A 21,295-nucleotide genomic window follows, 5' to 3' on the forward strand; every position below is an offset into this window, starting at 1 on the left:
GCCCTGTGCCGTAATCCTGAGGGTGACCCCAGAACCTTGGGGTACCTTCTTTCTCGCACCTCTGCTCTGTACTAGCTGGCTCAGCCCCGGGGACCTGCTGCTTTGAGAGAGGAGCCTGCATTGGTGTCTGTGCCCACAGCCTTCAGTGTAAACAAGAGGGTGATGCTGGTCAGCGCCAGCCTTGTAGACAGAAGGCCCGCCCTGGTTGCCACACTGGGATGGCCGGGTGCCTGAACTAGGTGTGTGGGCTCCTGATGGCCTGCGGCAGCCGGAGCCACTCTGTTCTGTGCCCTTAGTGGTGGCGGGCACACGGGCCTGGGTGGGACCTGGGCGACCTTGGGTGGGAGTCCTTGGTGAGGCTGCTCTTCGTTGTGTCTCCTAGGACTATGCCCAAGCAAGGTTCGATGCCTATTTCGACCAGAAGAGGAAGCTCGGGGTGTGAGCGTGGAGGCGCCATCCACTTCATCCCTGGACTGCGTGGTTGCGGCCGAGCCAGCGGGGCCCTCCGCGCTCCGACGGCTGTCGCCGCGGCAAGCTTGGATGGCTCGCTGCCGGACGCAGATGTGTATGATACGAAAGACTGTATTAAAATTGAGTAACATTTATATCCTATCTTGTTCACGATTTCACTAGGACCCTGCAGTGAGGTCGGGAGGCAGGAACATAGTACGTAGTGCAATACCTCCGAGTCCTCTGAGTCTAGAGAAGGCAGTTCTGTCGGAGCCCAGAGCTCGCGGCCGGCGGCGGCAGACAGCACGAGCAGTGTTTCTGTGGGTGCTTTTTTTGGTTAATGTCAGTTTTTCAAGGGTTTGAATTCACGTGCTGGGGCACGCTGTGACCAGGCCCTCGGTAGGTGACTACGTGTGTAGACACCGCCAGCTCCCGAGGGCGGCGAGCGAGCCGGGACAGACTGTGACATTGCTTTGCGGCCTGGCCGACCGCGAGTCCCCGGAAGCTGCTCCCTCACCTTTCTGGTCCCCACGGCGGACGCTGGAAGCCGCAGACCCCGTCCGGGGGCCGGGCCGTTGGCTCCGTCCGATGAATGTAGCTCCTTGGGGCTGTTGTACACACTTCGTCCCGCAGCCTCTGCCCCGCCCTCCTCAACCGAATGTGCTTTACTAACCCCAGTCTCAGACCAGCGGGACCTATAGCCACGGAGGCCTGGCCGCTGGCCGAGGGGCGGTGCAGGCACCCGCGGACACACTCGCCTCCTGCCTGCCCTCCCCCCAAAAAGCAGCCTGTGCCCTGCTCTCCGCGGCCTTTCCTCTTCCGCCTCTGCTCAGCCCCGGCTTGCAGACTCTCTGCCAGGGCTGGTGCACCCGGCGGGGAGAGGGCGGCCTGGCCTGGGCTCTTGGTCGGCTCCCCCGGCCCTCCCTGCTCCCCTGTCCCTGACGGGGTCCTCCTGATGGGGACGAGCAGCTGTATGGGAAGGTGGGGGTTCCCTGGAGCTGTGAAACCTCATATATTTAATGTCCTTGGGGATCAATGTTTCTACTCTGAGCTCTTACTCAAATTGCCATTTCTGCTACCAGAGACTGTAGCTCACAACCAATAAAACCGTGTGAACCCCGTCCTCCGTGTCCTCCTTGGGTGGGTCCCAAGCCCAGGCGGGGCTCCTGTTAGCGGCCATGCCAGTGGAGGGCTCGGGGCCCGTCCTCCCAACTCTCCGCCCTCCCCCCACAAAGACCTCTGGAAGGACGTAGAAGAAACTGGGAGCTGTGGGATTTGCTGGTAGAAACTGGGCGGCTGGCATGGTCAAGGCAGGAGGGAGATTTTCCCTTCCAGACATTTAAAAGTTTAGCCAGGTGAATGCGTTTTGGTGTCCAAGCAATGAAACTGAGCAGTAAATGACACCTCCCTCCCGTGTGAGGACGAGGCTCCCCCCAGCTCCTCCCTGCGGCATCCCGAGGCCCTGAGCTGGGCGGCCCTGGCTCTAGGGGTGGGCTCCCCCCAGCAGCTGGCCAGTTGAGAGCCACTGTGATGGCGATGCCCCGCTGGCCCTGCCCGGGCAGCTCTGGCCTCAAAGCAGCCTTTGTTCCTGAGGCCTCCTGCTGGAAAAGCCATTGCGGCTCTAACCCCAGGGCAGAAGGCCTCTGGGAAGCACAGGCTCCACCTCCCAGCCGGCGGTGGGACCCAGGCCAGAAAGACATGCACGATGCCCCACTCCAGCCCCCTGGCTGAAGGAGCAGGACTGGTCACCCAGGGCTTCCCCGAAGGGGCGGCAGGACCCAGAGTCCAGCTCAGCCGCTCTCCTTACATTCCGAGTCCTGGACAGTGGGGCTGCCTGCACAGCCTCGGCCCTTTTCTGCAGGACGGGGTGTGTGTTTCTCTCCACTGCTGGGTCAGGCTCTGGAGTCTCCAGCTGCTCCCTGCCTCCCTGGGGTGGGGCTGGCCCTTCATGCCCAGAGTATCCCGAACATTCTCTTACAGTCAATTTGCACTTCCCCAGGGATGGGGAGCTCACCCGCTCTGGCTCAGCCTGGGAAGACACTCATCCCGAACCAGAACCTCCTTGGTCCTAGGTCTGCCCCCACTTCAGCCCAAGGCTCTGGGACTTCTGCAGATGAGCTCATGGGGCCTCTCCCCAACTTCTCGAGAGCCCAGGTCCTAGACCAGGGCTTCCCACCCGAATGCACCCTACACCAAGCTCAATCTGGGACAGCATACGGAAGAGGGGCATAATACAGCCAGGCACGGAGTCCAGAACACCAAGCATCTTACGAGATGTGACCAGTCTATGCCCAGAGCCCAGGCCCTGCCACCCCAGCCTCACCAGCCCCTGGCATTGCAGACGGGACCAAGACACAGTTCGTCGTCCATCTTTATTTCTGGTCTCTGCAGGCAAGGGGAGGGACCTGGGCGTGGCCACAGGTGGGCCCTAGTCCTCCTCCCCGGCGAAGGTGAAGGGGCTCAGCTTGTAGCCGCTGCCCAAGTAGAACTTGTTCTGGAATTCCACCCTGGGGGTGACAAGGGGACAGCTGGTGAGGGGCAGGCCCCCCAGCCCTCGTGCTGCCCGGGGCCAGCCAGGCGGGCCGCTCACCAGTGCAGCCGCAGTGCGTGCAGGAAGGCCGAGAGCCCCTCCATCACCAGCAGGATGGCCACAGTCAACACGGCGAAGGCGGCGAAGACGGGGACCAGCACCACAGCCGCCACGCCCAACTCCCGGCCCATGCGCAGGCCCACACGCATCACCATGGCCCACAGGACCTCCGACAGCTCTGGGGGGCAGGGAGGTAGCTGTGGAGGCCAGGGCCCAGGGGGTGCCCACCCGGCCCCTGTGGCAGCCTGAAGCGCCCTTCCCCTCTGCCCCGGCCCCATTCCCTGGACCTTCTCGGACATCCTCCCTTTACAGAGGGATGCTGAGGTCCAGAAAAGTGACCCGCCAGGCCACCCCGCCAGTAGCTACGAGCGTCAGGTGCAGCTGGGACCCGACCCACGGCCAATCCGCCCGCTGGGGCCCCCTCGCTCACGGGCATGGGCCAGACTCAGGGCCCAGAGGCGCAGGTAAGACGCCGTGTTGGAGATGCAGCCCAAGCAGAACTCGATGGTGTGGATGGCCTGGTGCATGAGCACCTCAGACAGGACGAACTGGGGGGCGGGGGACAGTGAGGGGCCAGCCGGGCTGGCAGCCACCCCCGCCCCACACTCAGGAAGACCACACCCACCTCGGCCTCCTCTCCGTCCCCGGGGCACCCTGCTTTCTCCTCATCAGAGCCCCAGCCGGCCACAGAGGCGTCGGAGGAGTCCAGAATCCCTGACTTGTCGTCATCCTGGGGGTGGGGGGGGCAGCATCAGCAGGTCCTCCCCCACCCCCACAGGAGGCTGAGAGGCAGCGAGGGCAGGGGTCAAGCCTCCCATCAGCCTTCATGCCCTGGCCCCACCCCGCACCCCTGCTCCGAGCCTCTACCGGCTGGCGGCCAGCGGGCCTGGACGAGCGGCGGCGGTGCTGCCAGTACAGGAACAAGGGTGTGCCGAGCAGCAGGACGGGCACGGTGACCAGGGCCAGGACCACCAGTGTAGACTGCACCACCTCCTGTGGGGGAGGGGCAGAGCTTGAGTCACGGTGGCCTCTGAAAGCCACGCACCCAGTTCGGGGGTGGGGGGCAGGGAGCCTGCAGCCCACTCCTCCTCACCCCCAGGCCCCTCACGAAGCCGGGACACCACGCTGTGAGGAATCCTTCCGGGGGAGAAGGGCACCCACAGCCTCACGCCCGCATCCCTGCTTCTCAGAGGAGAAGCCCGCTGCTCAGAGTGGCCCCCCAGCCCCAGCACACCTGGGCAGGGAAGAGGGCTTTGTTGGTGGGGCTGTGGGAGAAGAGGAACATGTTGATGAAGTGGATGAGGATGCTGGGGGCAGTCGCTGCACTGGTGACGGAGATGCACAGCCACTTGTAGATGACCAGGAAGACGAGGTAGCCAAAAAGCCCCAGCAGGAAGATCAGCTCGGGCAGGGTCTCCAGGAGCAGCCGGTGCCACTGGCCAAAGTGCCTGAGGGACGGGAAGAATGGGGTCTCCAGGTCACCCACCGGGCCACCGTGGTCCTGCCTGTCCAGGTGTCCTCCCTCCCCCACCCGGCCGGGGAACCCGGGCCCTCACACGTGGTTGAAGACTCCCAGGACCACCCCGAAGGTCATGTGGGTGACCCCAAGGATGACGGACATCTTCATCTTGAAAGAGTTGAGGAAGCTCAGGTGGTTGACGGCCAGGCTCCAGACCTGGGGTGGCAGGAGGGACAGGTGGCACACGCGGGCCTCTCTGCCTGCATCCCTCTTAGTAGCCCCTCTGCCCCCGGGGGGCCGTACCACTGTGTGCAACCCGTTGGCCCATGGTGGGCCAGCAGAAGGGAGCGGTGATGTGCACAGACCGGCCGGGCAACCGGGGCCCAGACCCCGCTCTTCGCTGCCATGTGGCCCTGCCCACAGCTCTCCTGTGCCTCTGTGTCCTCATCTGTGAAATGGGAGCCGTGCCAGCATGGGCTCACGGGACCATCACCAGGACTACTTACCGCGTCCTGTCACGCGGAGAGCACAAAACAGTGCCTGGACAGTGGGCTCCGAGGAAGCCAGCGCTGCCACATGCTTCGCTTGCCTTCCAAGTGGCCGCTGTGTGGTCCCAGCAAGGTGGGCCCCTTGTCCTTCTAGAGCCCCGCACCCCTGCACCCGGCACCAGGCCAGGCCCTCAGGAGAGGTGAGGGTTAACGTCCAGGTCCAGGCTGGGACAGGGTCAGTGCGGGGGTCCCGGCCCAGCCCGGCCCTCCCACCTGCCCACACCCCCCACAGCAAGTGGCCCGGACTCACGGGGTCAATGCCGAAGGGGTAGGGTCCCAGGAAGACACCGCTGACCGCGGGGTCCAGGGTGAGCAGCGGGTGTTCGGCCAGGAACGTGTCGCTGTGACAAGGGCGAGGGGTCAGGAACTGCCGGGGGCCGCAGGGGCTGCGGGGCCGCGGCCGGGCCTCACCTCCAGCCGGACTGGGTGGCCATGGCCGCCACGCTCCAGCCCGAGGGGAAGATGGTCGTGGCGCGGCTGAAGCACTCGTTGTAGATGAAGCCGGTGTAGACAGAGAAGAGCCCCATGAGCAGCAGCAGGTAGCGGCCCGTGAAGAAGGTGCGCCAGATCTGGGCGTGGGGCAGCCGTGAGGGGCGGCCCGGTGCCCCCGCTCCCCACCACCGCGCCCTGGGCCACCCTCACCTCGTTCCGCGCCGCCTTCACCGCTGGCCGGTCCTCCGCGAGCACCATGGCCAGGGCGAAGAGGAACATGAGCAGCCCGTGGCCCACGTCGCCGAACATCACAGCGAAGAGGAAGGGGAAGGTGATGATGGTGTAGGGCGCTGCGGGCAGAGGGGCCGGGCGGTCAGGGGCACGTGCGCGTCGCGGCACCTGCTGCCACAGGAGCCTGAGCCCAGGCCCCGGGACTCAGGGAGACTTAGAGGGGCTGTTGACGAGGCAGGGGTGCCAGACTGCGTGTCGGCATCCCCGAGCCTGCCACTTCCTGGCTGGGTGACCAGGGACTAGTGACTCAACCTCTCAGAACCTCTGTTTCCCCATCTGTAAACTGGGGACAACAATGCTCCTGCTTCGTGGGGCTCCTGTCAGTGAGTCTATCCAAGGGCAGTACGGGCAGCCGCAGCACTCAGTGAGAACCAGTTCCCGTGGGCAGAAGCTCCGAGAGGCCCTCCTGACCGGCACGGGGCAAGCTGCAGAAGGCCGAGTTGCTCACGTCCCCTCCGAGGGCTCACTTTCCCTTCAGCAAGATGGGACCAATCCCTCATGGGAGTTAGAGGACCTCGGTGCGTGTCCCTGCTCTGAGCGGAGTCGTGTCCCTAGCCCCTCAGACAGCGACCAGAAGGTGGAGGCGGGATCTTTGCAGTTGGAAAGGTCCCTGGTGGCTCCCTGGGAGGCCACCCCTGCAACATTAGGGCTGCCTGGAGCGCCCCCATCTGGGCTGCTTTTTTACAGCAGCCTGAGCCTCCGCCTGCCTCCTCTAGGGGGAGGCTCTGAGGGCCGGGAGCCAGTCATCGACCCTGGCCGTCTGCTGATCAGGCTTGTTCTAAGTGAACAGGCCTCTGCTAACACGGAGGAACCGCGAGCACATGAAACGGTCCAGGGGCCCCAGGACAAGCTCTGCGATGCAGCCCCTGCAGAGATGGCAGGCCCCAGAGGACTGCCCGTGACCTGGTCATCATCCACTTGGTCTCACATCCTGTCCTGGTGTCCTGCCTCCACCACGCTGGGGGGGAACTGAGCACCTGTTTCTAGCCCACCAGCTCAGGCCGGACCCCTCCCTGGCCCACGGCCGAGTTCCTTCCAAAAATGCGCCCACGCTCACCTCCCACACCCATTCTTTGGACTCAGAAACCCACTGTGATCCCCACCCAGTAACAAGGGGTGGGGGGCGCTGGGCCCCCTGACCACACCGGAGCCAGCTGGCCACACGAGAAGCCACATCCGGAGGGAGCAAACTGGGCAGGTGACCGGCAGATGCCACAGCCGCCCGCCTGCCCCCCAAACCCCCACCTCTCAGCTGCTTCCCTGACTGGTTTCTCCCAGCAGCACCGCTCTTCATAGGCCACTTGTGCCAGAGTACCCCCCCCGCCCCCTGCCCCCCCCAAAGGGTCCGCTTCTGGGCGAACCCAACAGCGGTGGGGCTGGACAAGCAGCTCCACAGGCGGAGTCCAGCCTCGGGGACGGCTTCGACCTTCCCTGTGCGGCTCTGAGGACTGAGCTCTTACTCCCATTTTATAGATGTGGAAACTAAGAAACGAGCCAGAGTAAGCGGCTCAGACCTCAAACCTGAGCCATTCCTTTGGCAAAGCCCGTTTTTTCCCGTGCTGGATCCCCGGTAAACCGAGCTAGGGGTGGGAGGGGGGTTGCTGGGGGTGAACACCAGGCTTGGACGCGCCTCCCCCTGCCCCCGCCCGTCTGGTGGGAGGATGGGTCCGTGCGGAGATGCCGCCCTCTGGGCTGGGGCTCCACAGCTCTCACCGGGGTTGACCTCCTGGTAGCGGCCCACACCGTAGGCGTCCACGATGCCTTGGAAGCTGGCCGTGAAGCGGTTGGTGCGGATGAGCGTGGGGGGCATGTCCCGGCAGGGGATGCGGTGAACCACGGCGCTCACACCTGCCTCGCTCTGGGGCACCCAAGGGATAGAGGGACAGATGATGAGACTGATGGTGGGGGCCTTCGGGGACTGCTTGTCACCCACCCCCCCCCCCCCCCCCCCCCCCCCCCCCCGCCAGACCCAGCTGGAGATGCGAGCGCTCACCAGGCAGGCGCCCGGGAGAGCTGGAACAGCCCCTCCCCTCTCCATGGAACAGGACTACCTATTAGCCCCACCTGCCCCAATTCAGGGTGATTTAGGGAGAGCCCGAGGTCAGCTGGACCAGAAATCGCTTGGGAAATAGGAGTATGCTGCTTATCCAGGCGGCCCGGGAGAGGGAGCTGCGTTGCCTACTAGGCAGCAGCAGCTACAGTGACCCCTGGAGGGTCATCACACCCATTTCACAGGTGAGTAGCCTGAGGCTCCCTCCAGTAGCCCCAGATCAGGGGCGGCGCTTGTGGAGCTGGCCTCCCAGGTGCTCTGGTCCCTCCAGGGGCTTCGGACATCAGGAGCAGGGAGGCCTTGGGCCAGGGGGCAGGACTGCCCCGGAGTCTGAGTCGGCCCCGGAAGGAGGGGCAGCCCGGGGCCAAGGCCCAGCGATGGCAACAGGAAGTGTGTTGGGAGGTGGGAGCAGGGGAGAGCAGGAGATGCCCACTCACCGAGCCATCCCGCAGCACCTGCTGCAGGGCGGGCAGGTCGCTTGCGGCGCACCAGCCCTCAGCGATGAGGCACTTGTGGGTGGCGCTCACGCTGCACTGGTTGAGCACCAGGTACACCGCCTTCATCTTGCGGGTCTGCACCTGCCAGGGAGGCAGCAGCCGCTGCACGCGGCCCAGCACCTGGCTCAGGAAGCGCTCCGTCTCCCCCAGGACCTGAGGCCAGAGCAGGAGGTGAGGGCGGCGGGGCGGGGCGGGGCAGGGGGGCGGGGCAGGGCAGGGGGCGGCGTGGGGCGGGGCAGCCGGCCACGGCCACGGCCACGGGTGAGCACCCACCTCCTGCAGCTCGTGGCTCTGCTGCTGCAGCTGCTGCAGGACTCCCAGGCGGCCCTCCTCCTGCTCCACGAACGGGAACACGTGGCAGTGGAAGCTGGCGGCGAGGAGGGGTGATGCGAGCGAGCGGTTGGGGGGAGGGGGCAGGGGGCTCAGGTTGTGCGGAGGCTGAGTCTGAATGGTGCATCCGGGGCAGGGGACGGGGTGGTGACACTCGCCCCCGCCCCCCGGGGCAGAAGGCCCCTCATGGAGCTCACCAGTCCGTGATCTTGCGGATCTTTTGCCCTATCTGTTCGCCCCAGTAGGAGATGAGGAAGGTCATCCACGTCGCCGGCTCCCCCTGCAGGACGGGGCCGCTTGACCTGGACTCCTGGGCTCCCACCCCAAGATGCTCTCCCCGACCTCCCGGGCCCCCAGCCTGTACCGTCACCGGGTCCTCCAGCGGCTGCTCCGTCTCCCGGAAGCTGGCGATAAGGAAGCCCCGGCAGGCCCTCCAGAGCAGGCGTTCCAGGGCGGCGGCCTTGGCGGGCTCCACGGCACCTGCCACAAAGCTGCCAGGCCAGGCCACCGTGCTCAGGATGGCCGAGTAGGACAGCGGCCCTGCTCCCTGGAAGGAGGCCGGAGCCCGAAGCCGGGCGAGAAGAGGAGACACCCTCGAGAGCAACAGAAGTTGTGGGCCCGAAGGAGGCTGCGAACAGTCTGAGGGCGGAGGAGGAGAGCACTGGACAAGGAGCTGGCCAGGAAAGATCTGGAACTTCCCCTTACTTACTTGACTCTCAGGTCCTGGTGGGGCCCCCCGGGCGGCTGGAGCAGGGGGGTTCTTTCCAAGAGCCCATCTGCAGGGGCGGCTGCCGACTAGGGGCCAAGAGGCACCACTGAGCCCCTCGCCCAAGTAGGGGCCTGGCCCCCCTGCCTCTCCCCTACCCCGTGGGGGCTGATGCTGACCTGGAGGCGATGGCCCTGGCCCAGCACGGCCGAGTGCAGCCGCAGCTGGTGCAGCTGCACCCGCAGGGACTGCTGGTTGCCCCGCACATCCCGGAGCTCCTGGGCCAGACGGTCCGTCTCCTCCTGGATGCGCAGCAGGTCACGGGGTGGGGGCGCCAGCAGCCTCCCCTCGGGTGGGGGCAGCACCAGGCCAGCCCGCCGCACTTCCTCCTGCAGGAAGGCTGGGTACGGAGTAACAGGTGTCAGGGGAGGCTGTTGGGGGCCCACACCAGCTCACGGCCAGTTAGCCAAGGGCCACCTAATGTCTACGGGTCCCAAATGCCACCCCAAACTCAACTGGCCACCAGCTAATTGATTCACTGAGTCCACGACCCCCAGAAAAAACCCAGGCCAAACTCTATCCCCACAGGGCCACTCTCCCTGTCCTGAGCTCTCTCCCTTGGCCACCGTCCCACTGGGCCTGGGTCCCACAGTGGGGTCCAGGCAGGTTGGCCTGAGCACTGGGGGGCCCGGGGCAAGAGCGTGCATGGAGCCTGCTGCCTGAAGGCTAACAAACCGTTAAAATAAATGTGCTCTGTTCTCCCCTCTCATCAGCTCCTCCTGGGAGGGGCTGTCAGAGGCCGGGGCCAGAGTCCCCCTCACCTGGGTTGGAGAAGCGGCTCCTTGGGGCACTTGACCCTGGATCCTGGCCTCCCCCACCCCAGTCCATCTGAGAGACAGAGAGAGCTCTGTCCAAGTCTCTCTCCTGCTTAGAAACTGCAGTGGCTCCCAGTGTTCCCTGGATGAATTCCTAGGCCCTCATGTAATATTCGAGGCCTCCTCCAAGTGAGCCCCATTCTCAAGGGCACCCCACGGACCCCAGCGGCCCTGTCCTGGCTCTGCAGCGCCTGGCCTGGACTTCCCTTCTGCCTTCCACCTGGAGCACCAGGACTCTTCCTTTCAGGCTAAGCTCAACTGGCACCCCCTCCAGGAAGCCTGCCTGGGATGTGGGCCTGAGGACAACTCACTGAAGGTCTTCTCCAGCTCTTCACAGCGCCGAACGTCCCCCACAAAGCGTCTCTGGAAGGCGCTTACCGAGGCGTTGAGCTGGGGTTGCCGCAAAGATGGGTCAGACTTCTAGGGAGGGGCCTAGGGAGGTCCCCCCACCCCGGGGCCCAGGCTTGACTCTCGGCAGGCCATAGCTACTCCCCCCAGAAAAGTGTTGAACACACCACGAGCCTCCAGCAGCCCAGCGGGAAACAGACCCGGCTTTGCGTGCTCTGGGGAGGGAGTGATGGGGTCCCTGGAGGCAAGGTGGCCTCAGCGGCGAGGCTGGCCTTTCCGAGAGGGGAGCAGCCACAGCAGAGGTTGCCAGGATTTCAAGCTGGGGCCCTTCCCGGGGGAGGGGGCCTGCCGTCTGGGACACGTAGGGACGAGGCCCCCTCCCGCGCCCGTCCGGCCCCACTCACGTCTCTGAACTCCACGAGCCCCAGCTCGCCGAGCTGGCTCACGCAGGTGTAAGCGGCCGAGGTGGGCAGGAAGAGCTGGACCAGTGCCACCTCCTCACTCCGGAACATGGAGCCCATGGTCCTGCGGGCTGGGCCGGGGGGGAAGGCTCAGTCCGGGCGGGCTGGACAGCTCCCCACCGACTAGCAATGCCATCTGCCTCAGCTCACGTCATCCATGGGAGGTCTGCTACCAACCCCGCCTGACATACGGGGAAACTGAGGCCCGGGCAGCTTCAAAGGGGTGCTGAGGTCACACAGGAAGTAAGTGGCACAACTGCGAGTGCAGCCCGCCCTGGCTGGCCTCACGGCCCGACCCGCGCCCCATCCCCGCACTGGCTTTTCTCACATGCACCCTCTGCTCCCGCTGTCCCTCCTCTGTGACCTGCCCTCACCCTGGGCCCTACTCGTCCTTGGGGCCCCAGGCCAAGGGTCGCCTCCAGCAGCTGGCCTCCTAATTGCCACAGCCCTCGGCTGGCCACCAGCCCTCGTCCATCTACACCAAGGAGCGTCCGTCCACGTAGACAGACAGCCGGGGCTGAAGGTTGGGGCTGTTCCCCAGTCCCCGAGTCCCCCTGCCAGCTGGAGCCCCCCTGGAGGTCTCTGCGTGTGCCGAGGGGGTGGGAGCCTCCAGCGGATCCCCTGGTGCCCTCACTGAGGGCAGAGAAGCCCGAGGCCAGGTTGGGGCGGGCCCTTCCCCCGAGGCTTGGACCGCTTGGCGGCCGATGTCCAAATAGGGGCGGAAACAGCCTTCCAGGTGTCGAAACCCAGGAAAGTGAAACTGTGGAAGCTGACAGGAGCAGGACGGCCTGGCGGGGCCCTGCCCAGATGCCGCGGGGGAGGCCCTGCAGATGCCTCAGCCATGAGCCAGGGCTCCACGGCCATTGCTCTCGGGGCCCAGGGCCAGCCACTTCCCCTTTGTGGGACTCAGTTTCCTTAGCTCTCATAGTGTCAGGGAAGGGGACAGGCGTGGGTGAGGTCCCCAACTGAGGGTGACCATTTGGTGCCAAAGCGCCGCCTGCTGTCTGGGAGGGTGGGGGCCTGCCCAGCTGGTCACTTCCTCCCCTGGGCCTGGTTTCCTTCAGTCTAAACAGGGAATGCAGCCCCTGCCCCGGCCTGGAAGAGGAAAGAAGGCGGAGAGGCAGCCCAGGACTGCAGCAGCCCCTGGCCCCAGGCAGAGAAGTGTGGGCAGGAGGGGCTAGGCTCTACCCCCAGAGGGCCAGGGCCCAGGCTCCAGAGTGTGGCTCAGGCTGTGACTGGCTGTGTGTCCTTGGGGGAGCCTCTCACCTTCTCTGGGCCTTCTCTTCCTCTTTGGGTAAATGGGACTTGGCCACCCCCAGCAGAGACAAGACCTGGGTGGGCAGATGACAAAAACAGAGGTTCCACGTAACCCCTCACGCATTCTAGCTCACTGCAACCTAACAGCAATCCTGGGGAAAGAGGACCTTGTGGCCTTGTTTTATGGACTCACGGACGGCTCAGCACACCTGGAGAGGTGGGGTCTGGGATCAGGTGGTCAGCAGGTGGCTAAGTCAGGCCAGAGCTGGCCTTGGAGCTGTAGGTCTGACGTCCCAGGGCACAGTATGCGCTCGGGGGGGGCTGTTCTCCGCCCAAGGCCCCCTGAAAGGCTGGGCGGGACAGATGAGGGGGTTGTAGGGAACCAGGTCTGGGGACCCAAGGGATGCAGCAGCCCCAGGCTGTGGCCAATCTAGCCTGGTAACTGTCACTCACAGGGCCTCCGCCTGGGCAAGCCCCTTGGGAATTCCCTTGGATGGGGTGGGCGGGGTGTGCAGGGACCTGGTCAGACCCCCTCCCCCACAGGTGAGGATGCCACTGGCTCACCCCTTACCCCCCATCCTCTGCGGCCCCTACCCAAGCCGGGGGGGGGGGTGTACCCTACTCCTTTTAATGGAGCAAATGAAGGTTGCTCAGTCCTTTGGCCTTCAGGATCCAGACTGCAGCCCCTTCTCCCTCTGTTCCCCCCTCCTCCTGGTCCCTCAGGGGCTGAGGCTAAGGCTAACTCCTTCAGGAACCCACCAGATCTCTGCTCTAAGCCCCTGACCCATGATGATGAGAACTGAGCTGGAGAAGAGAAGGCCTGCTGCCTCACCCATTCCAGACTGGTAGGCTCTGGAGTTAGAGCAACCCCACTTGCCTCTAGCTCTGCCTCTTCCTACTTGGATGGGACTCAATTTCCTGATCTGTAGAATGGGTCCCTCCCTCCGAGGAAGATGCCCCAGAGAAAGCCCTGAGCGCCACCAGAGCAGCACCACGACCGGCAGAGCTGGGCCCCGTAGTTAGCGGCTGTTAACTCCCCGTCCTCCTCTTCCCCCCACCCCACCTCCTCCTCCTCCTCCTCTTCCTCCTCCTCCTCGGCGCCACGGCGGCCCCCACCAAGGCCTGACACCCGGCGGGCCGGCAGACTGAGTCGCATGCACTGGCCCAGCTGGGATGGGGGGTTCCAGGACCCCTTTCTCCGGGCAGGGCGAACCGAGGGTGGCAGACGGAGCTGGGGGGCCCTGCGGATCCCGGCTGGGGCACACTCACCCCCGGGTCCGCCGCACGCGGCGCTGCTCAGCTCTGCGCTCCCGGCTCTGCGCTCCCGGCCGCGGCGCCCACGCAACTCACTTTCCCCGGCGGGCGGGCCGCAGGGGGCGGGGCCACGGACGCCCCGCCCCGTCCCGTCCCCTCCGGGCCCGGCGGGGAGGGGCGCCGGAGTCCCGCGAGCGGCGGGCGGGGAGGCAGGGCCCGGGCTGCGGCCCCGCCCGCCCTCGCTGGCTCGCGGGAGGCTGGGGGACGGGACGTGGGACGGGGACGGGACGTGGGGCGGGGAGGCCGGGGGAGCCGAGCCGAGCCGCCGAGCCGCGTCGACCGCGCACGCCTACGTGGCCGGGATGCGGGTGCGGGGGGGCGGCCGGGGCTCGGGGATGGGAACCCCCCCCACACCTAGAGGGCTCGCTGGGCCTGCGGCAGATGGGAGCCCGAAGCACTGAGGCTTGAGGTCTAAGGGCTTCGCACCCCACCTCTGGGACCGCTTTCCTGAGGTCGCGTTCGCACGCGGTCCTTACGCCTTCCTGCCTCTTGACCACCCAGGAAAGGGGCCTAAGCTCCAGGCCTAGGGGCCCTGGGTGGGTGCAGCTCTCTGCGGGCCTTTTTCCCAAGCAGCAGCAGGACACTGAGGGCTGGGCCGGACTTGTGATGTTCCGTGCACCCAATGGTAGTTGTTGCTTTTCCTACAGCCAGGGGCGTGTGACTTTGCTGATTAGCTCCCCACGGTTGGTCATGTCCCAGCACCCCTGAACGGAGGCTCACGAATGCAGCTGCCTGCACTTTGGACAGACCAGGACCATACCATACCCACTGGGGACAGGAAGGACAAGGGGCCTCTCAGCTCTGGTGATCCTTGAACTTCACATGGCAAGGTCCTCTGAGGGGTAAGGGAGCTGTGGGCAAATGAAGCAATCCCCAGCGCTGGGGGTGGAAAGTTACAGCCAAGGTCAGTATCATCAGAAAAGGGGATGACCCAGTTCTGGGATATCGTAGGTCTGTTTCCTGGTGGGGCTTCAACCAAACTGAGGTCAATACTTTCTGGTGCAGGGGAAACCGGAACCCCACTGTTACAAAATGGCATCGGAGGTGCGCTCCCGAAACACACAGAAAGTTTGGGAAAGGGAAAGTCAGAAAGGGAAAGGATGAAGTCAGGAGCGGGACCCTCCGACCCATTTTACACAAATGTGTTCTATTTACCGGTGTACAGATACAGGCTCCGTGACAGTCAGCGAACGCTGGTTGTGTCTGGGGTAAGTGCGATCCAAGGTGACGTAGCGTTTTCAAGCTGATGACTGTAGGGCTCCTGCCTCCCACAGCCACTGCGGCCTGCAGGGGCCTGGGCACACATACACTTCCTAGGCTCTGGTCTTCTCTTCAGGCCCTGCATTCCTCACCCCTGCGCCTAGTTCCTTAGGCTGTGGGGGCCCAAGCAGGGCCTGGACTACATCAGCACCAGGAGATGGCCCAGGTGCCAGCAGCCATGAACAAAGGGAATGCGCTGGGGAAAGGCTAGGACTCTGTGCAACACGCCTTCTCAGAGCCTTGAACGTGCTCACAGGTGGTGTCTATCCCAGAGGAAAGAGGGCACCTGCGGCATTTCCCACACCGGTCCACAGAACATCCTCCTCTCTCTTCTCTCGACACGGCATCACGGGAGGCTAGCGTTTTGTGAAGAGCACTTTTGGGAATGATGGAAGCGGAGGGGCCCAGATCTCTGACCTGAGCTAGTGTTTTCATCGGACACATGCTGTGTGACCCCAAGCAAGTCCCTCACTTCTCTGAGCTGGCGTGCTCACAGGTACAAACAAGCCAAAGCCTTTTTGCGAGGCACTGGGTCCCAGGGAGCAGGTTCTGGCTGTCCCGTCTGCACCGGGCTAGCACACGACCGCTTGGGGAACCACACACTGCCGGGACTGGGAAGGGGAAGTTCTGAGCACCAGCAGCCAAGCCTGCAGCCTGGTCTGGGGAACTTGGGGCAGAAAGGGGATGTGGCGAGAGATGAGGCAAGGCCAGCTCAGGGACAGCAGGGCCTGTGTCACCTCCTTGTGACTGCTGCCCCAGGCACGCCTCTCCCTGCCCCCAACAAGGACATCCTGGCCTTTCTGAGGTTCTGCCACTCACAGGGCTTCTGCCTGAAGCCTCGGGAGACTCGACATCCTCAAGGCCGTAGCCATGCATGGCCCGACCCTCCGGACACCCAGGATTACAGGACAGCGACCCGAGACTAAGCCCGGGGGACTATGCCCAGGAAGATGGGTATGCAGGAGGATGCATTGTGCCGGGGCCCAGCCACGGCCCCCGGACTCCCACGGAAGGCCGTCACCTCTGCCAGCTTCCCTGAAGGACCCGCCCAGGGGAGGGACCCGCAGGCTGAACCTTTGTGGCCCGGACAGCTGGATTCACGACGGAGGCGGGACAGGAGGGCAGAACTCTTTTATTGGGTGGCGTGGCTGCAGGCCAGCTGGGCGGCGGGGGCATCAGCGGTAGAGGTAGTCGGCCTGGATGTTGGCGGCGATCTCGGCCTCCCACTTGTCCCCGTTGCTCAGCAGCTTCTCCTTGTTGTACAGGAGCTCCTCGTGCGTCTCAGTGGAGAACTCGAAGTTGGGGCCCTGCGGGCGGGGGCAGGTGCAGCAGCTTCAAGCCCCCCGCACCCCCGCCCCGGAGCACATCTGCCCCCGGCCCCGCCCCTGCCCTGCCCCACTCCCACAGGCCAGCTCACCTCCACGATGGCGTCCACGGGGCAGGCCTCCTGGCAGAAGCCACAATAGATACACTTGGTCATGTCGATGTCATAGCGCGTGGTCCGGCGGCTGCCATCGGCCCGCGGCTCAGCCTCGATGGTGATGGCCTGCGGGAGGGGTACCAGGTGCTCCAACTGCTCCTGTCTGCTCCCTCCTGGGGGCTCACCCCGGGGCCACCCACTCTTGGCCTGAGGCACCCCTCCTGACACCTTTCCCCAAAGACCCCTGTCATTCTGCCCTAGCTGACATTTCTGTCCACTTCTGGGCATCTCCTGCCTGAGACACTAGGTCTCCCGAGGGGAGGCCCGAAGGCTGCTGGGTTCACTGCCGCACCAGTGGCCCTGGCAGGCAGTGGGGGGGTAGGGGTGGATAAGAAAACGGAGGCTCAGAGATGTTGAGGGGCTTCCCCAAGCCGCACAAAGCCCAGACTCAAAGCTAGGTCCCTAACCCTCAGTTTCTGGGTACGGCCTGGTGCCAGCAGTGAGACACTCTGGAGCCTCCCATGGCCAGAAAGATGTTCAAAGGGGGCTTGCCGAAGGTCTTTATATGTCCCCAGGAGGTAAGGAGGTAATGTTCATCATTCAGTGGGACCGTAGGCTGGTGGCCTTGTTTCTTTGGCCTCAGTTTCCTTATTTATAAAAACGGAGATAATAATCTCTATATCCTAGGGTTGCTGTAAAAGTCAGTCCTGAGCAGGAACAGTGGCTGATCTGTCCACGGGGCTCACGACCTGGAAGGCTGTCACGGCTACAGGTGTCTGGGCTCTTCTATGCGCTCTGGGATCAGAGACACCAGGGTCACGGCCTGGGAGGCTGCTGGTAGGGGGCGGTCCCTGTGTGGGGGATGCCTGGCTGCCGGGCACACCCATGGGTCCACCCAAGAGCCTCAACTGCACACGTCTGTCTGTCTGTCTCTTTTTTTTTAAAGGTTTATTTATTTGAGAGGGAGAGACGACGGGCATGCAGGAAGTAAGGGGGAGAGGCAGAGATAAGTCAAGCAGACGCCCCACGGACAGCAGAGCCCGATGTGGGACTTGGTCTCACGACCCTGAGAGCATGACCTGAGCTGAAACCAAGAATCGGCCGCTTAAACCAACTGCGCCCCAACCGGATCTGTTTCTCCACTAAGGGGCCCTGACTCAGGGTTGGGAGCGCCGTGCAGGGCCCTGCAACAGAACTAATGCTGGACGTTCAAGGGAGCAGGAGACAGGGGCAGTGAGGGCCTCAGGGGCGGCACGTGTGTCCTCGGGGCCGGTGACAGGCACAGTCGCAGAACGCTAAAACCACTGTCGTCTTCAGGGCAAAAGCGGACTTTCAGGTACCACCCTGTGGCTCACTGACCAGGTCCCCGACCGCAGGCCCCACCAGTGTCATGTGGCCGGCTCAGGGCTGCGAGCCTTCCTCTGAGGACTCAGGGACTCTGCACTGGCCTGGCAACAAGGCTCCGAGAGGGCAAGGGGCTTTCCCGGGGACACATTCCCAGTGGGGGGTGGGCGTCCAAGACTGCCCTGCTTCCCTCTGAGTGGCAGGCGCTGGGGGGGCCGGCAGCAGGGGTCAGGGGCTCACCTGGGCGGGGCAGACAGCCTCACAAAGCTTACAGGCAATGCAGCGCTCCTCTCCCGACGGATAGCGGCGCAGCGCGTGCTCTCCCCGAAAGCGAGGGCTCAGTGGGCCCTTCTCGAACGGGTAGTTGATGGTGGCAGGCTCCCGGAACAGGTAGCTCAGGGTCATGCCCAGGCCTGCGGGCAGCAGGGGCAGGGTGGGTGGGAGCCCCGCCTCCCTAACACTCTGTGCCCACCCCCATCCCCTTCCCCCAGGGCCCACCTCGGATGAGCTCAGTCCACAGCAGGGTCTGAGCCGCCCTGTCGGTCACCGCCTTCATGTCCATCGAGGGTTCCTGCATGTTCACGAACTCTGCAGGGGAGGTGGGCAGAGAGGGCTGTGGCCGGGCCTCTCGGGCCCATGTCCCTCCCCTAGGAATCCAACTCAGGAAGATAAGGCCTCGTCTTCCTTCCAGCTGCCCCCCCCCCCCCCCCCCCCCCGCCAAGGACTGGTTCATTCATCAAACCTTCTGGCCTCAGCAAGGGCCTTGCGAGGCCTGTCTCTGGCTCTGGGCAGTCCTTGTCCACGTCTCCCTGTGTACAGGCAGCGGTCCAAGCCCAGAGGTTTGGGGGTGGGGGATGGGAAGGGGCTTGGGCAGTGAGGTCCTGGCCGAAGGGGATGGGCGCCCGGAGCCTCCCACCTGGCAGCTCCTCCCTCCCTGTCCCAGGCAGGGGAGCTCTGAGCTCAGTGTGCGGCCACAGAGAAGCCTCCCCACCCCCTCGCAGACAGAGCCTGCCCTCGCGAATCAGATTCAGTCTAGATCACTGTTACAAAGTAGAAACAGGCTCAGAGAGGGGGAGCCTCAGGCAGAGCCGGGACTAGAACCTAGGCCTCCACCCCTGTCTCTGGCAGGTTCAGGATCGGGAAAGCCCACGGCTCAAGGTGCCCCCAGACTCACTGTAGGTCGCTGCCCCAGAGCTGCCGTGGAGGCTCCGGCCAGCGGGCTGCCCTGCGAGGAGAGGGATTGCGTTAGGCAGCTGCAGCCTCACGTCAGGAGACGGGGCTCCCCAACGCCCCAGGAGAGGCTCCCTTGGTCCTACCTGCTCGTGCAGCCTGGGCCAGAGCCCGAAGCAGCGTGGGTGCACGCAGGCAGCGCATCTGCAGGGGTGCAAAGGGAGAGGCACGCGTGGGTCCCAGACCTGTCCCCACGTACTGTGGTACCGCGGGCGCCCGGACCTCAGTGCCGCTGTGTCACTCGGTCTCCGATTTACCCCCATTCCTAACAGAGGCACAGGGGTGGCACCTCCCAGCCCTCCAAACCCGACCCAGCTAGGCTGGGCTAAGAGTGAGGGGGCATGTGTGAATCCAGGTCCTATTGATCTCACCTTCTAAGAAATCTTTAAAATCCATCCCTCCTCCTCTCTCCCCTGACCAGTGCTCCTGCCTCCTATCGGTCCCCTTCCCTGTTCATCCTCGTGGGATCTGACAACACCGATAGCAGCCACCAGGGCTGAAAGCTCACTGTCCTGGGGCGGGGCGGGGGGCGGTGGTGGTGGTAGTGGTGGTGTCACGCACACCATCATTCGGTCCTCACAAGGACCCCACGAGAGGCACAGATGCGAAGCTGAAGCCTGGCCATGTTAAGTGACTTGCCCAAAGTCACACACTGGATGGGGGAGGGTGAGGGACCAGTACGTGAACCCAGGCTCCGCCCCTTACACCCGCAGGTCCCCCCTCCCCCATTCTGGAAACCCTTTAAAGGCTTAAATAACCCTTGGGATCAAATTCCTTGCCCCACCATCAAGGTCCTTCTGGGACGGTCTCCTGCCTGCCAAGTGACCTTGGGCGAGTGAGGTCATCCTGCACGTTTTCTCCTCCGCGAAATGGGGGTCAGGAGAACGAAGGGGGTTGTATATGTCCCGGGCCTGGCACCTAGCCGAAGCTCAAAAGTGGCCCTCCCGTGGCCTGTGCCTTCCCGCGTGCCCATCTCCGACCCCCGACTCCAGTGCCAGGAGCCTGACACCTTCTCCGACCTTCCCCATGACCTCCGACCCCACGGACGCGGGCGGGGCACGCGCCTTGGCGGTGCCGGCCCCCGGGTCCGCCCGCTGCGCGCTGAAGGACACCTGCACCGCCGGCCCTGAGCAGGCCGGGATGAAGCCCGTCCGCACAGCCGGCGGGGCTTACGAGAGCACCACACTCGCCCCCGACGCCGCACCGCCCAGGGCCGGCTTTTAACAGTTGAGCCCGAACACCTACCATGAAGCGCTGTCGCTCCTTCCCTTGCCGAGCGGCCTGTCCGCCGAGAGGCGGAGCCTACACGCTGACACGTTACCATTGGGCCGGCTGGTTTCACCTTTTCCGCGCTCCTCTTTTACGGTGTGATCTGATTGGCCAGTGCCTCCGCTGAAAGAGGCGGGATCCAGAAGCATCTTTCCTTTGACTGGCTAGGGGATAGCCAACTCTTGAAGTTGCGCAGGGCGCTGCCATGTTGGATTGGGGAGGCCAATAAGCGAGGACTCCTGAGCCACTGGAGGCGGGACGTCCGGGGCGTGGCTTAGGAAGCGGCTCCGGGTCAGACCTGGCGCGGAGGGTTGGAGGAGAGTTGCTGGGTTGCTGCGGGGTATTTGTGGTCGGTGCAGAGAATTGTGGTCGGTGCAAAGATTCCGCGGGAGCCGTGCCTGGTCGGTGCTAAACCTTGACCCAGGCGCCGCGTGTGGAGGATTATTCTCGCTTTATTGATGGGGAAACTGAGGCACGGACTTGTTTAGGAACTTGGCCCAAGCGTTAGAGCTGCACAGTGCGGCCGCCTGCGTCCTACCTGGGTGTGTGTGACTCGGGATCCCTGTCCCTCAGCGGCCACCCAACTGTCTCCTCCCAGGGGATCGATCGTGGGGCAGAGGGACCCCGTGGGTGGCAGGCACGGAGAAGGCCCTTGGGGACTCCTGTGTGTTGGTGGTGGGCTGGGGAGGGGGAGGCGTTCTCGCAAGGCTTCTCGGATGGTACGATGTCCCAGCTGACTCCGAGGAGTAGGGCCGGCCAAGGGCAGGGCAGGCATGCGGGGCGTGCGTGCAGAGGTCCTCTGGAGAAGGACGACAGGGACCCAGCGCTGTGGAGGAGCCCCCAAGGATTCATGTGGGTCCTGACTTCCGGGCCACAGGGAGCCACTGAGGGGCTCAGGCTGGGCGGCGGGGTGGCATGGCCGGGGTGAGCTTTGGGAAGATCAGGGAGTGCCCTCAGCTCAGGCCTGTGGGGAAAGGAGAGGTGAAAGATGGCCTTGGTCCTGGCGGCCAGGTCTGTGGATTGCAAGTTCTGCAGCTTTATAGCACCATCAGGACTTGCTCAGAGGTGGGACTTGGGAGGTGAGAAGGGGATGTTGAGCCGGGGGGCCCCAGGGCTTTGGTTTGGTGGCTGAGTGGGTAAGGGATGATTCCATGGCATCAGGGC

The 21,295-nt window shown here is 64.4% G+C and overlaps 3 protein-coding genes and 1 long non-coding RNA gene across 14 annotated transcripts in view; 2 read left to right on the forward strand and 2 right to left on the reverse strand.

The window, feature by feature from the left end:
- CHKA (choline kinase alpha) overlaps positions 1–1,571 on the forward strand; it is a 59,603-nt gene extending 58,032 nt beyond the window's left edge. For all 5 annotated transcript variants that reach the window (XM_059399667.1, XM_059399633.1, XM_059399642.1 and 2 more), the window contains one exon: positions 383–1,571. In XM_059399667.1, coding sequence (XP_059255650.1) covers positions 383–442 — 60 coding nt within the window. In that variant the 3' untranslated portion in view covers positions 443–1,571. The remainder of the gene's footprint in view (positions 1–382) is intronic.
- Positions 1,572–2,803: 1,232 nt separating this feature from the next.
- On the reverse strand, positions 2,804–13,670 carry TCIRG1 (T cell immune regulator 1, ATPase H+ transporting V0 subunit a3). Of its 5 annotated transcripts, none has more exons than XM_059399691.1 (21): positions 13,564–13,669; positions 12,304–12,368; positions 10,981–11,101; positions 10,540–10,618; positions 9,533–9,753; positions 9,357–9,442; positions 9,012–9,138; positions 8,845–8,927; positions 8,591–8,684; positions 8,258–8,470; positions 7,484–7,628; positions 5,690–5,829; positions 5,459–5,616; positions 5,298–5,388; positions 4,597–4,715; positions 4,275–4,488; positions 3,908–4,033; positions 3,666–3,770; positions 3,471–3,588; positions 3,041–3,218; positions 2,804–2,957 (listed from the first exon to the last, which is right to left on the reverse strand). In XM_059399691.1, the coding sequence occupies exons 3-21, from the start codon at positions 11,095–11,097 to the stop codon at positions 2,879–2,881; spliced, it is 2,493 nt and encodes an 830-aa protein (XP_059255674.1). In that variant the 5' UTR covers positions 11,098–11,101; positions 12,304–12,368; positions 13,564–13,669; the 3' UTR covers positions 2,804–2,878. The 5 variants fall into 5 exon arrangements, with proteins under 5 accessions (XP_059255674.1, XP_059255657.1, XP_059255666.1 ...); XM_059399674.1 differs by having other exon boundaries at positions 10,981–11,108; XM_059399683.1 differs by lacking the exon at positions 12,304–12,368 and having other exon boundaries at positions 10,981–11,108; positions 13,564–13,670.
- Positions 13,671–13,835: 165 nt separating this feature from the next.
- On the forward strand, positions 13,836–15,882 carry LOC132017770 (uncharacterized). 2 transcript variants are annotated; one of them, XR_009404403.1, is made up of 4 exons: positions 13,836–13,916; positions 14,256–14,450; positions 14,774–14,816; positions 15,125–15,882. It is a non-coding gene; the product is annotated as an uncharacterized LOC132017770 (long non-coding RNA). The 2 variants fall into 2 exon arrangements; XR_009404402.1 differs by having other exon boundaries at positions 14,774–15,882.
- Positions 15,883–15,982: 100 nt separating this feature from the next.
- NDUFS8 (NADH:ubiquinone oxidoreductase core subunit S8) lies at positions 15,983–20,201 on the reverse strand. Of its 2 annotated transcripts, XM_059399779.1 has the most exons (7): positions 20,108–20,194; positions 18,949–19,006; positions 18,807–18,857; positions 18,131–18,220; positions 17,873–18,045; positions 16,286–16,414; positions 15,983–16,175 (listed from the first exon to the last, which is right to left on the reverse strand). In XM_059399779.1, the coding sequence occupies exons 1-7, from the start codon at positions 20,108–20,110 to the stop codon at positions 16,044–16,046; spliced, it is 636 nt and encodes a 211-aa protein (XP_059255762.1). In that variant the 5' UTR covers positions 20,111–20,194; the 3' UTR covers positions 15,983–16,043. The 2 variants fall into 2 exon arrangements, with proteins under 2 accessions (XP_059255762.1, XP_059255770.1); XM_059399787.1 differs by lacking the exons at positions 18,807–18,857; positions 18,949–19,006 and having other exon boundaries at positions 20,108–20,201.
- Between the last annotated feature and the right edge of the window lie 1,094 nt (positions 20,202–21,295).

This window comes from Mustela nigripes, chromosome 1 (genome assembly GCF_022355385.1).
Source record: "Mustela nigripes isolate SB6536 chromosome 1, MUSNIG.SB6536, whole genome shotgun sequence".
Taxonomy (NCBI): Eukaryota; Metazoa; Chordata; class Mammalia; order Carnivora; family Mustelidae; genus Mustela; species Mustela nigripes.